The 15214-nt window shown below is 40.5% G+C and overlaps 1 protein-coding gene across 3 annotated transcripts; it reads left to right on the forward strand.

Annotated features, from left to right (window-relative positions):
- The first annotated feature begins 2949 nt into the window (after nucleotides 1-2949).
- Nucleotides 2950-5796, forward strand: LOC120047467 (P2Y purinoceptor 4-like). 3 transcript variants are annotated; one of them, XM_038993000.1, is made up of 2 exons: nucleotides 2950-3095; nucleotides 4187-5796. In XM_038993000.1, the coding sequence occupies exon 2, from the start codon at nucleotides 4233-4235 to the stop codon at nucleotides 5160-5162; it is 930 nt and encodes a 309-aa protein (XP_038848928.1). In that variant the 5' UTR covers nucleotides 2950-3095; nucleotides 4187-4232; the 3' UTR covers nucleotides 5163-5796. The 3 variants fall into 3 exon arrangements, with proteins under 3 accessions (XP_038848928.1, XP_038848925.1, XP_038848926.1); XM_038992997.1 differs by having other exon boundaries at nucleotides 2951-3099; nucleotides 4019-5796; XM_038992998.1 differs by having other exon boundaries at nucleotides 2951-3095; nucleotides 4019-5796.
- The last annotated feature ends 9418 nt before the right edge of the window (nucleotides 5797-15214 follow it).

A 15214-nucleotide genomic window follows, 5' to 3' on the forward strand; every position in this document is an offset into this window, starting at 1 on the left:
ATACAATACACTGACTTTCTGTCTGTGAAAGTTATATAAAGCAAGTCAGCCTGTCCTATGATTGGTACTGAGTGGGTTTCTGACTTCTCCATGGGCCAGGGGTCAGGGTTTAAAGGAGAAGGGAGAAGAGGGGCTGCACTGACCCCAGGATATGAGCAGTAGAACTGCCAGCCGAACAGAAGAAATGCATAGTAAATTAGCACCATAACACCATGACACTGCAATGAGCCTAATTTGTTTGAAGAACCAAAGAAGCACAATTACCCTAAATAGTCACTTACAGTATAAATCCTCAATAGCAATCGTTCACACGTGAAAGTTATGTTGTTTTAACAAGGGCATCTGCAAGGGTAAAGGAAAATTCCATTCAAAAGCTTTTGGTATTTGTTTAATTAGTCCACTTTTGATACAGTCCCAAAATGTTTTGTCAGCGATCAAGTTTTCAAGATGTAGAACAGTCAAAATACAGAAAGTGTAACAGTATGCTGCGTTTGAAAACTTGAGCCATAGATATTTTAATCTACAATCCCAACAGGGCCACACCCATGGGCTCATACACACACAGTCTACATACCACAAGCTACAGTACAGGAATCAGGTCCCTTCTCAGAGTAGGAGCGCTGATTTAATATTAGGGCCCCCTTGTCCATGTAATCTTATTCATTGTGATCTAAAAGGCAAAGCTGTTCCTAGATCAGCACTCCTACTCTGAGATGCTTTGTGAATTCGGGCCCAGTTCTGATGCATGATATATGGAACTAAAATCATAAATATTGTAGTTTCTGACCGTCCTGTTTGGAGTCACGTGAAAACTGACATTCCCAGTGTTACGGCTCTCGTCAAAAGGAGTGGACCAAAGCGCAGCATGGAAAGTGTTCATGATTTTTATTGTCAAAAAACACTCAAACAAAATAACCAAAGTGAAAACGAAAGCGCACAGTTCTGTCAGGTACAGACACGAAACAGAAAACAAGATCCCACAACTGAAGGTGGGAAAAAGGGCTGCCTAAGTATGATCCCCAATCAGAGACAACGATAGACAGCTGCCTCTGATTGGGAACCATACCCGGCCAACAAAGAAATATACAAACTAGAATGCCCACCCCAAATCACACCCTGACCTAACCAAATAGAGAAATAAACAGGCTCTCTAAGGTCAGCGCGTGACACCCAGATAGATAACACCTGGACTATGCATCTCTGCCAACATTAGCTTACTGCTCATCCTGCCCACATTTATTTCTTTATGATAATGTTTTATCATTTTATCACTCACATTTCCGGCAAATTATGACGATGACGTGGAAAGATGGCCAGAGTCAATAATACATTTCTCCTGTCATGCCAGGATCAACCGCTGTGTAAATGTGCTACTTTGCGACAACCATTTACAGAACTGTCTAAATATTAACCTTAAAGCTGTAGCAACGACCCACCAATATCAGGCTTGGCTGGCAGTAGAGTAACATGAGAATGAGACAAGCAGGACAGAGTTGAAGAGAAACAGTAGCATACTTTTTGATAGAATACAGTCTGATTAATCACTTTCATGGTATATTAACCTTAATACTCATTTGGAAAATCAAATACATAAACAAAGGCTATTTAAACTTCTGCCATTTAGCAAATGCTCTTATCCAGAGCAACTTACAGTAGTGAGTGCATATATTTTCTTGGTGCCCTGTGGGAATAGAACCCAGAACACTAGTGTTGCAAGGGCCATGGGCTATCAACTGAGCTACACAGGAATGGTAAAAAAGTAATGCATTACTCTCCATATTGATACAGCTGCCCTGGTCAATTAGTAGGCTAGTGCAGTAGGCCCTACAGTAGGTCACTACTGCTAATCACAGTTCATGTTATTTCCACTTTGATTTGTTACAGTGTGTTTCCAATTAAATACACAGTGGGTCGCCGACGGTGTTGAGTCATAAGATTTCGGCGCTTTTGGTTATGTGCCAGTTCTCATGAAATTGTTAGGGTTGATTCCTCTTCTATTGAAAGGAAGTTGCAGACTTAGGAGGTCAGACATGCACGCAGTGTCAACACATCTCATCAATTTTACTTCCCAATTTGGTCCCCGACACAGCTCATAAGCCGTGTGTTTGTGTTTTTCTGCTTGATATGATATTTGTGGTTACGGTTATATGTGAATCATTTATTTTTGAGAAATCACTAATTCCTGCAAATACACTGAGTGTACAAAACATTAAGGACACCTTCCTAATATTGAGTTGCACCCCCCTTTTGCCATCAGAACAGCCTCAATTTGTTGGGGCATGCTCTCTACAAGGTGTCGAAAGAGTTCTACAGGAATGTTGGTCCATGTTGACTCCAATGCGTCCCACAGTTGTGTCAAGTTGGCTTGATGTCCTTTGGGTGGTGGATCATTCTTGATACACACGAGAAACTGTTTAAGCGTGAAAACCCCAGCAGTGTTGCAGTTCTTGACACACACTGCTGTGCCTGGCACCCACCACCTTCCATACCCCGTTCAAGACACTTAAATATTTTGCCTTTCCCATTCACCCTCTGAATGGCACACAGAAACAATCCATGTCTCAATTGTCGTAAGGGTTAAAACTCTTTTTTTTAATCTGTCTTCTCCCCATCTATACTGATTGAAGTGGATTTAACAAGTGACATCAATAAGGGATCATAGATTTCACCTGGATTCACCTGGTCAGTCTATTTAACGGAAAGAGCAGGTGTTCTTAATGTTTTGTACACTCAGTGTACATGAAGCAATATTGTGAGAATTATGCTACATCACTTCAAAAGGCACATTTACAAAAAAATATAAGTAATCAAAAAGTTAATATTGAGCACTATTTGAAATCAGTGTTATTATCATGCTAAAACATTGATTGAATATTGGGTTTAAAACGAATAACTTCCCTCAGTAATATCTGAGTTGTATTTCAGGGGGAAGGATGAGAAGAACGGGGCATATTTCCTTTAGACCGGACAGTCAGTCAGACGCATATCCCGTTTCCCATTTCTATCCAAGCCGTTTGCAGAGATAGTGCACTCACTGCACTGAGAGCAGCGGTCACAAGTCAAGTCCGTCTCGGCAAGTCAAGTTTGTATCTACGGTGGGTAAATTGTATATCTCAGTTCAACTTTGAAGTTATATATCCCTTATGTCAGGGTTATTAGCTATAGTACAATTATTACGATGAGACACATTGCGTTGCCAGGTTATCTAGAAGTGCGCATCCTCGTCAGTTTTTTTACATTTATTTTTTAAACCATGCGCGCATTTCTCTGTAATCTTCCGCTGAACTATTTGGATTACAGATTTAGATATTTCGGTTGGGGGGCCCACCAAACGGGCCTAATCTTTTAGTGGAACCCTTTTGACAGCTGAGAGAAAAATTTACATTTGAAAATGTATTTCATGCAGTTCTACGAATTTTGCCATGGGCAGAGGTAAAATGTTGCCATGTTATTTTTTAATTCCTTCAATTCCACTCATTTTGCCATGGGGCAGAGATACATTTTTGTGCCCTGCGTGCCTGGTCAGTATTCAGCCATGATTACAACACGTTTAGATAACTGGCAGACTAACATACTAACATACCAAATTCTTAGCTGACATGGCTAATTGAGTGACAGTCAGTGACTGACAAAACAAGAGAAAAACTGCTAATGCACAACCAAAATTCGAACTTGCACCTTGTCTATTCTATTATTCTAACTCTCAACAAGTTGCGACCCCGACTGAGTTCCTAAAAAAAGGCTACTGCTTATATTGCTTATGCCTGGATCCGGCCCTGGCTATATGCAGTGCAGTAAACTTTTATGAGCATGTTGAACTTCAGTTCATTCTTCAAATATGTCAACAAGACATTTGTATTTCTAACACAACATGCTGTTAATATTTTTCTTTCCGGAAAAAATTGAATCAGGGACTGCTTCAAAATTAGAATTCATACTAAATATATATATTTTTGGTGAAACTGTCATTTTCAGAGTGATGTAATGTGGATTCCAAATGTATTCAATGTCTCCACAGATATTACAATACAAGCCTTAGCTCTCTGCTGAAGAGACAGAAGATGGACTCAGCCATTAACAGCCACCTTGTGCAGAACCAGTCCATTCTTCTGAGTGCTGGTTATTCCAACGAGACCTGTCGCTTCGATGAGGAGTTTAAGTACATCCTACTGCCTGTTTCCTACAGCCTGGTGTGCGTTCTGGGTCTGGTGCTGAACTCTGTGGCTCTGTGGATGTTCCTGACCAAGATGCGACCGTGGAACACCAGCACCGTCTACATGTTCCACCTGGCCCTTTCAGACTTCCTGTACGTTCTCTCTCTGCCCACCCTCATCTACTACTACGCTAACCGCAGCCACTGGCCCTTCGGCGTGGCCGCCTGCAAGATCGTCCGCTTCTTGTTCTACGCCAACCTCTACTGCAGCATCCTGTTCCTCACCTGCATCAGCGTCCACCGCTACCTGGGCATCTGCCACCCCATCAAGGCCCTGACCATGGTGAAGCCACGCCATGCCCACGCCGTGTGTGGAATGGTGTGGGCTGCTGTCACGGCGTGTCTGGTGCCCAACCTAATCTTTGTCACCACCAGCCAGAGGGACAACGACACGATGTGTCACGATACGACCAATCCCGAGCAGTTTGAGGAGTATGTGGACTACAGCTCTGCGGTCATGGTCCTGCTGTTCGGCGTCCCCTTCATAGTCATCATGGTCTGTTACTGTCTGATGGCACTGGCTCTGTGTCGGCCCAGACGGGGGCTCTCGTCCAGCCAGCAGAACTCACCCTCACGCACCAAGTCCATCAAGCTAATTATGGTGGTGCTGGTGGTGTTCGCCGTGTGTTTTGTACCCTTCCATATCACACGCACCCTCTACTATACCTACCGTGTACTGAATGCCAAATGTGAATTCCTGAACGTCGTCAACTTTGCCTATAAGATCACCAGGCCTCTTGCCAGTGTGAACAGCTGTATTGATCCCCTCCTGTATTTCCTGGCTGGGGATCACTACCGCTCTAAGCTGGTCAAAGCTCTCACTGGAAATAGACCGACAACCACCAGCCTCTCTGCTGCCTGCCTGAAAAAGCGCCCCAAAAAGAACCATGAGATCGCGCTGGTCTATAAGAACCCAGAGCCTAAAGCCAGCGCTGAACCTATGAGATAGTGAGTTATACATATGGACAACTATGGGTCATCATATAGATATGCCTAAACTCCATGATATAAACAGGGAGGAAACAGTTAACAGTCCTAGGCTGGCCACTACACAGCTGCACTTTCTTTGGATGCTGTTCTGTCATTTCAGACACAGGATGACTACTGTCCAGGGTGAACGAAGGGGCCTCTTGACAGAGCTCAGACCTGAATGAGAAATTCAGTTCCTATAAGGCTGTTGGGTCAACGCAGCTAATGTCATATTAAAGAGAATGAAGAAGTGGGAGTACGGTTGAGTTCAGAAAACAGTGGTGGAAAAAGTACCCAATTACCATACTTGAGTGTAGTAAAAATGAAAGTCACCCAGTAAAATACTACTTGAGTAAAAGTCTAAAAGCATTTGGTTTTAAATATACTTAAGTATCAAAAGTAAATGTAATTGCTAAAATATACTTAAGTATCAAAAGTAAAAGTAAAACTATACATTATTTCCAATTCCTCATATTAAGCAAACCAGACGACATCTTTTTCTTGCTTTTTTATTTATGTGTGTTTAGTGAGTCCGTCAGATCAGAGGCATTAGGGATGACCAGGGATGTTCTCTTGATAAGTGCGTGAATTGGACCATTTCCCTGTTCTGCTAAGCATTCAAAATGTAATAAGTACTTTTGGGTGTCAGGGAAAATGTACAGAGTAAAAAGTACATTCTTTTCTTTAGGAAGTAAAAGTTGTCAAAAAAAATATATAACTAGTAAAGTACAGATACCCCCAAAAAACGACTTAAGTAGTACTTTAAAGTTCTTTACACCGCTGGAAAACAGTCTCCTTATCACCACTAACACTTTAAAACAGTGTTGTAAGTCTGTAGTACCGTGAGACATCTACATTCCCCCTTGTTAGTAAGAAGCTATGGCAGGTAGCCTAGTGGATAAGAGTAACTGAAAGGTTGCTGGTTCAAATCCCCGAGCCGACTAGGTGAACAATCTGTTGAGCAAGGCACTTAACCCTAATTGCTCCTGTAAGTTGCTCTGGATAAGAGCTTCTGCAAAAATGTAAAAGCGAAGTCTGTTTAATACATGTACTCTACAGTCTCTTCCTACTCTGAATACTTATCTATTAATTTCATTCTGCCGGTTATAGTGCTTGTAAGACAAGAGTTCAAATCCTTTCAACCAGGGAAACAAAACAGTTTATGTGCCTCTGTCTGAGCCAAACTGTAGTCTCATAGAATTCATTCTTAACTGACTTGCCGAGTTAAATAAATAACATAAAATAAAAATATTACCACAGACTGTTATGCAAAGCCTGTTATGCACAGTAGTTACAGGACTCTGAAGAGCAGGAGGAAATGTATGTAATCTGTCATCTGTTTGTTCAGATTTGTGTTATTATGGTAGCACGTACTCAGAGAGAGGCTCTGTGGATGGGTATGACAGAATGTATTATTATGGATTATCAGTGAGTTACTGTGATCATCAAAAGCATCTCTTCCTATAACATTTTTAAAATATGATCCAAGGAGTTTGGCTGGTAAAAATGTCTTCCAGTCAGAGTGGAGGTGACGTTACAATTATCAAAAAAACTCAGAGGTTGAGGCATGCTGAAACAGTTCAACAGAAACAGTGTGTGTTATCTAAAAAATGTGTGGTAGCTAAAGCACTAGTCCTCTCCCAGCTGTTTGTGTCCTTCAGCACAGTCTCCACAAATGTCTGTCTGTCTGTCTCTGCTGTGAGGAAACCAGGGGAGAGGTGGTGTGAGGGAGTAGAGGGACTGAATGGGTGTGTAGGCTGGAGTATCCACTCCATCCAACAACCCACAGTTTGGATAAAGAGGAGATTTTCCTGCATTACCCCATTTGGATTCATTACTTGACCCAACATGGTCTTTTTCCGCACTAGTTTTGGTTGTTGTTGTTGTTGTTGCTGCTCTCAGAAAGACTGCCTTACTTTCCATGTGAAAGCAGATGTCTCTGTAAAGCAGATTGCAGGTTAGAGGTCCATTCCTAAGGGTATTTGAAGTACTATACTGCTGTACTTCATATTAAAGCTACTGGTCGTGTTTATAAAAGGCATTATAACTCAGGTTCAAGGTATGATAGGAAGGCACATGGTTCAATAGGTTTATAACAATATCATGCCATTAAATCTATTTTTATAAATACACATTTGCTTACTGTCATTTGGTTATAATTTTATTTTGTTATGTGCTATGTGTTATGTCAATATTTGTCAATATTTATCCATGACATTGGTTGATTAACCAAAATCTAAGTTGTGTGCGTATATCGAATTGAACTCCTTCGTGCTGCAGTGTCTTGCAGACTTGAATGGGGTTATGATAGAGGGAGAGTGTGGGAAAGTAATTGTTGGTTGCGTGTCTCATCCAAACATGAGGCGTTATCGGATGTAGGTCCTCCATGAATCAGACACGGGTGAAAGCGAGGAGACCTGAGGAAGTGGGAGGACGGGATGGATGAAGAAACAACAGCAGGAAGTGAGCTGGTCATGGTACTGGACTGTTTGGGTTTTTCCTTCCCTGGTCCGTGCCAAGAAAACCAAGCTGGCCCCACCAACACCCCATGGAAAAGATCTTGTGTTTCCACTTTCCAGCCAAGGCTCTGTATTGATTGTCCATCGTAATCATCCATAAACAAACTGATATTGAGATCTGAAATAGGGGAAGACCAACTCCCCATAAAGCAATAGATGGTGTTAAAATAGTCACAGTACACAGCAGGTGTATTCTCCATATTTCTGTAGAGCATTGTTAGTTGTTGTCAATGACAACTTTTACTTCATTACATTCCTAAAGTAAATAATGTACTTTTTACTCCATACATTTTCCCTGACACCCAAAAGTACTTTTGAATGCTTAGCAGGACAGGAAAATGGTCAAATTCACACACTTATCAAGAGAACATTCCTGGTAATCCATATTGCCTCTGATCTGGCAGACTCACTAAACACGCATGCTTCGTTTGTAAATGATGTCTGACTGTTGGAGTGTGCCCCTGGCTATCCGTATATAATGAAAAAAAGCAAGAAAAAGGTGCCGTCTGGCCAGCTTAATATAAGGAATTAGAAATCATTTACACTTTTACTTTTAGTTTTGATACTTATGTATATTTTAGCAATTACATTTACTTATGCATTGTTTGTTGTACGCCTTCAGTTATTGGTTGTCCATTGTCATAAACTAGTCAAACTAATGTTCAACTAATTGTCTGCAATTCAGTGTTTTGCAATGATTTAGTTGTCTTGTATTCCCCGCTACCTTCATACCTCTGCTCTCCTTTCAAACAAGGGTGCATTAAAGGGCATATTTAAATACAGATGTTATGCTCAAAGAGACGAGCTAGTTGCTAAAGCCGTCCACTGATGTAATAGCAAGCCCCAGGAAGAATATGATTTCCATGGATATTTATCTGAAGATTTGTAGTCTGGTCAGATTTGGAATCCCATGAGCACTAGCGCCACTCTGTGGGCTGACTGTGACAAAACCGATTAGTGGTGTGCATTGGTGCCTCTTACGTATCTAAAATTGAATATAAATGTAACAATGGAATACAAATTATATCTAGGCTTAAATGTAGATGTTTAGTACTGATGTACCTATCCATTAAAAAAAACCATTTAATTTGAATGACTTTTTGTATACAAAATAATTTGTCACATAAGTCTTAGGCCCAACAAGAAAATGTACAGTCGTGGCCAAAAGTTTTGAGAATGACACAAATATAAATTTTCACAAAGTTTGCTGCCTCAGTTTGTATGATGGCAATTTGCATATTCTCCAGAATGTTATGAAGAGTGATCAGATGAATTGCAATTAATTGCAAAGTCCCTCTTTGCCATGTAAACGAACTGGATCCCCAAAAAACATTTCCACTGCATTTCAGCCCTGCCACAAAAGGACCAGCTGACATCATGTCAGTGATTCTCTTGTTAACACAGATGTGAGTGTTGACGAGGACAAGGCTGCAGATCACTCTGTCATGCTGATTTTGTTCGAATAACAGACTGGAAGCTTCAAAAGGAGGGTGGTGCTTGGAATCATTGTTCTTCCTCTGTCAACCATGGTTACCTCAAATCAAAGTTTATTTGTCACGTGCGCCGAATACAGTGAAATGTTTACTTACAGGCTCTAACCAATGGTGCGAGAGAAAAAAAGGTATGTGTCTGTGTGTGTAGGTAAGTAAAGAAATAAAACAACAGTAAAAAGTAATTTGAAAAAAGAGTAGCAAGGCTATATACAGACACCTGTTAGTCAGGCTTATTGAGGTAGTATGTACATGTAGGTATCGTTAAAGTGACTATGCATATATGATGAACAGAGAGTAGCAGAAGCATAAAAAGGGTTGGCGGGTGGTGGGACACAATGCAGATAGCCCGGTTAGCCAATGTGCGGGAGCACTGGTTGGTCGGGCCATTTAGGTAGTATGTACATGAATGTATAGTTAAAGTGACTATGCATATAAGATAAACAGAGAGTAGCAGCAGCGTAAAAGAGGGATTGGGGGGGCACACAATGCAAAGGAAACACGTGCCGTCATCATGGCTTTGCACAAAAGGGCTTCACAGGCAAGGATATTGCTGCCAGGAAGATTGCACCTAAATCAACCATTTATCGGATCATCAAGAACTTCAAGGAGAGCGGTTCAATTGTTGTGAAGAAGGCTTCAGGGCGCCCAAGAAAGTCCAGCAAGCGCCAGTACCGTCTCCTAACGTTGATTCAGCTGCGGGATCGGGGCACCACCAGTACAGAGCTTGCTCAGGAATGGCAGCAGGCAGGTGTGAGTGCATCTGCACGCACAGTGAGGCAAAGACTTTTGGAGGATGGACTGGTGTCAAGAAGGGCAGCAAAGAAGCCACTTCTCTCCAGGAAAAACATCAGGGATAGACTGATATTCTGCAAAAGGTACAGGTATTGGACTGCTGAGGACTGGGGTAAAGTAATTTTCTCTGATGAATCCCCTTTCCGATTGTTTGGGGCATCCGGAAAAAAGCTTGTCCGGACAAGACAAGGTGAGTGGTACCATCAGTCCTGTGTCATGCAAACAGTAAAGCATCCTGAGACCATTCATGTGTGGGGTTGCTTCTCAGCCATGGGAGTGGGCTCACTCACAATTTTGCCTAAGAACACAGCCATGAATAAAGAATGGTACCAACACATCCTCCGAGAGCAACTTCTCCCAACCATCCAGGAACAGTTTGGTGACGAACAATGCCTTTTCCAGCATGATGGAGCACCTTGCCATAAGGCAAAAGTGATAACTAAGTGGCTTGGGGAACAAAACATCGATATTTTTGGTCCAGGAAACTCCCCAGACCTTAATCCTATTGAGAACTTGTGGTCAATCCTCAAGAAGCGGGTGGACAAACAAAAACCCGCATATTCTGACAAACTCCAAGCATTGATTATGCAAGAATGGGCTGCCATCAGTCAGGATGTGGCCCAGAAGTTAATTGACAGCATGCCAGGGTGGATTGCAGAGGTCTTGAAAAAGAAGGGTCAACACTGCAAATATTGACTCTTTGCATCAACTTCATGTAATTGTCAATAAAAGCCTTTGGCACTTATGAAATGCTTGTAATTATACTTCAGTATTCCATAGTAACATCTGACAAAAATATCTAAAGACACTGAAGCAACAAACTTTGTGGAAATTAATATTTGTGTCATTCTCAAAACTTTTGTCCACGACTGTACTCTGTTGTTAGGATATATAACGTTGTAGAACCCAACCACATACAATATAATTACCAATAGTATATACCACTGCACATCTTTACAGAAGATTCAGTCATCTCATGTAGGATGTTCTCAGCTTGGTCAGTAGGTGGCCCCATCGGTTTCTTTACTAAAGCATGGGCATCATGTGAAACTATATCAGTTAGTTACCTATGGGCTTATCGCGTTTATTGAGATATAGGTTGAGATTATTATGAGTGATGTTGAGTTGAAAGTAATCTTAACCCAAAATAAAAGAGGGAAAGTTTGGCAAGGAGTTTCTTCGACTATATTTTTTTCGGTGAAGTCAGTACCAAGTCAATTTAATTGTTATAGACATTTACTATACGAAGGGCCTCAATATTTGCTATAATAGCTAAACATTATGAATTTATACATTTTCATTGGTATAGTATAAACAGGCAAGTAAACAGGCATTGTATAGCTCACTGCAGAAGGTGTAATAAAAGCATAATGTTTATCATAAAGCAAGTTTAAGTAGCCTAGTCTCAGCAATTAATTTACAGCCGACGATATTTTAATGCTAGAACTTGGTATAAAATGAAGCTAAATACAAACATTATTTTTTGAAACGTCTATTCTGTAAATATATGGGAACATATTGTCTCTTGATATATGGTAACATTTGGGTAAAATATTGTTGTTCCTTTCAGACCTCAGTAATGAGAACATTTATTAATGCCATAAGTTCTCTGACATTTATGAATGCTGTTGGACTTATAAAATGCAATGGACTTATAAAATAACTTTTGTAATTTGCAAATTGCATATTTTTATAGATGTAAATAAGTCTTATGTAAATATTATATTGAGCATACCACATGCATATGGAAACTATGCATTGAAAGCCTACAACTTTCAGAGTATTAAGGTAAACATATTTTAATAGAGTAATAAACAAATCTATTAAGTTATTGAATGTTTCTAATCCCTAAACATCTCGGCTATTTTTCAGGATATGGGGTTATACATTTTAAAAGCTTGATGAGTTTCATAAATACTAACTTATCAGCAGCCTATTTCATATATTTTCCACAAAATACATAAATACGTTGAAATTGGACCGATTTAATTGAAAATGTATATTCCTTAAATAAACACAGGAAAGATTACAAATTGTCCGTTTTTTCCTGAATGTTTTCATTTTTTCCCCTCGTTTTTTGGGAGGTAATCAAAAGTTATTTTTGATAATGCATGCAGTGTTTCAAAGTAATGCATGATACATATCGCTGTATTTAACTCTATATTGTACTGTAATCTATGTATTATTCTTCATACACTTATTAATTACACCATTATAAAAGAAGAGGGATCCGTACGCCCCCCTCCTCGCCTCATGAAAGGCGCCGCTGCTCCAAGGACATGGCTCTGCGCAGGTGAAGAACATCTGTGCTGAATACTCAGGGTCACAATATTGTAGACACCAGACTATGTAAAAAAAAATACCCAACGGATAATACGTTTCTAATAATTTATTGAAGTTACTCTGAGGAATGTGTAGTGTATTATATCAAGTGTGAAAGGATAGAGACGTTCTGCGGGCGAAGCAAATTATATTCTCCATAAAAATGTTTTGCCGAGGAACAATGTAATATTGTTACCCAACGTTTGTGGAGTCTCTCCCACTCTCTTCGTGTGAGATTATAACATCTCACGATCTACGTCAGGGGTGGGAAACTCCTGTCCTCGGGGGCCTGATTGGCGTCACACATTTGCCCCAGCGCCAACTAACACACCTGACTCTAATCATGATCTTCAGTTTAGAACGCAATTAGTTTAATCAGCTGTGTCTGCTAGGAACGAGGAAAAAGTGTGACACCACTCCGGCCCCCAATGACTGGATCAATTGCCTGGAAGGAATTTGACATATGAGACCAACATTTGAGATGTCCACAGAAGAAGCGGGAACGTATATGACTATTTCAATAGAAAGGTGCATATGTTTTATTTAAATAAGAATATATTACTAATATCAGGTTCACATTTTAGGCCTATGGAGGCTATAAAAAATGAAGTTGTGCCTCAAGGGAATCTACCATAGGCTATCCATCTCCACCCCCACCCTCAAGGACAATGGTAGCATCCAAATTAATTGATTTAGCCTTGGTTTCAAGCCTCCTTATTAGGAAATGCGACTGAGAACGAGATTTGGGTCTTGGAGGTGTGATTGGTGTCATTATGTGTGTGTTTACATGTGGGAAGTTTTAGTACATTCAGTCTGCCAAAACAGTACACAGTTAAATACATTTAAACAGTCTAACCAGGTCTTGGGTTTGGAAGTAGCCTAGGCTAGCTAGCAAACTAGCCAACTCCTTGGCCAATTTCCAAAATTGGTTTGACTTTGGATAGTGGGGCTAGTTAGGGACAGTCAATAAATTACATGATGTTAATAGGACAATATTTTCATATTGCACACCTTTTAGTTTTCTCATTAAATACTTTCAATATGTGTAGACCCATAAACATTTCTTCAACTTATAGTTGGTTTGAGGCTTTTAAGTCATTGACATTTGAAGCCATTAAAATGTTTAAAAATATATTAAAAATCAAATCAAATTTTATTTGTCACGTGCCGAATTAAACAGGTGTAGACCTTACCGTGAAATGCTTACTTACAAGCCCCTTAACCAACAATGCAGTTCAAGAAATATAGTTAAGAAATATTTACAAAATAAACTAAAGTAAAACAATTAAATAACATTAAAAAGTAACAAGAAAATTACATAACAATAACAAGGCTGTATACAGGGGGTACCGGTACCGAGTCAATGTGCGGGGGAACAAGTTAATCAAGGTCATTTGTAAAGTGACTATGCATAGATAATAAACAGTGAGTAGCAGCAGTGTAAAAACAAAGGGGAGGAGGTCAATGTAAATAGTCCAGGTGACCATTTGATTAATTGTTCAGCAGTCTTATAGCTTGGAGGAGAAGCTGTTAAGGAGCCTTTTGGTCCTATAGACTTGGCTGTCCGGTACTGCTTGCCGTGCTGTATCAGAGAGAACAGTCTATGACTTAGGTGACTGGAGTCTTTGACCATGTTTTGGGCCTTCCTCTGACACCGCCTAGTATATAGGACCTGTATGTCAGGAAGCTTGGCCCCAGTGATGTACTGGGCCGTAAGCACTGCCCTCTGTAGCACCTTATAGTCAGATGCCGAGCAGTTGCCCTACCAGGCGATGATGCAACTGGTCAGGATGCTCTCGACGGTGCAACTGTAGAACCTTTTGAGGCTCTGGGGATGCATGCCAAATATTTTCAGTCTCCTGAGGGGGAAAATGTGTTGTCGTGGCCTCTTCACAACTGTCTTGGTGTGTTTGGATCATGTTGAGATGTGTCTGCAACTCTGTGAGGCATTTATTTGGGCTGCCATTTCTGAGGCTGTTAACGTCAATGAACTTAACCTCTGCAGCAGAGGTAACTCTGGGTCTTCCTTTCCTGTGGCGGTCCCAATGAGAGCCAGTTTCATCATAGAGCTTGATGGTTTTTGTGACTGCACTTGAAGAAACTTTCAAAGTTCATGTCTTAAAGTAATGATGGACTGTCGTTTCTCTTTGCTTATTTGAGCTGTTCTTGACATAATATGGACTTGGTCGTTTACCAAATAGGTCTTTTACCAAATAGGGCTATCTTCTGTATACCACCCCTACCTTGTCACAACACAACTGATTGGCTCAAACGCATTAAGCAAAGAAATTCCACAAATTAACTTTTAAAAAGGCACATCTGTTCATTGAAATGGATTCCAGGTGACTACCTCATGAAGCTGGTTGAGAGAATGCCAAGAGTGTGCAAAGCTGTCATCATGGCATAGGGTGGCTACTTTGAAAAATCTCAAATATAACATACATGATTCCATGTGTTATTTCATAGTTTTAATGTGTTCACTATTATTCTACAATGTAGAAATGAGTAAAATAAAGAAAAACCCTCAGTAGGTGTGTCAAACTTTTGACTGGTACTATATATATATATACACTGCTCAAAAAAATAAAGGGAACACTTAAACAACACAATGTAACTCCAAGTCAATCACACTTCTGTGAAATCAAACTGTCCACTTAGGAAGCAACACTGATTGACAATAAATTTCACATGCTGTTGTGCAAATGGAATAGACAAAAGGTGGAAATTATAGGCAATTAGCAAGACACCCCCAATAAAGGAATGGTTCTGCAGGTGGTGACCACAGACCACTTCTCAGTTCCTATGCTTCCTGGCTGATGTTTTGGTCACTTTTGAATGCTGGCGGTGCTTTCACTCTAGTGGTAGCATGAGACGGAGTCTACAACCCACACAAGTGGGTCAGGTAG

The sequence above is a fragment of the Salvelinus namaycush genome, chromosome 5 (genome assembly GCF_016432855.1).
Source record: "Salvelinus namaycush isolate Seneca chromosome 5, SaNama_1.0, whole genome shotgun sequence".
Taxonomy (NCBI): Eukaryota; Metazoa; Chordata; class Actinopteri; order Salmoniformes; family Salmonidae; genus Salvelinus; species Salvelinus namaycush.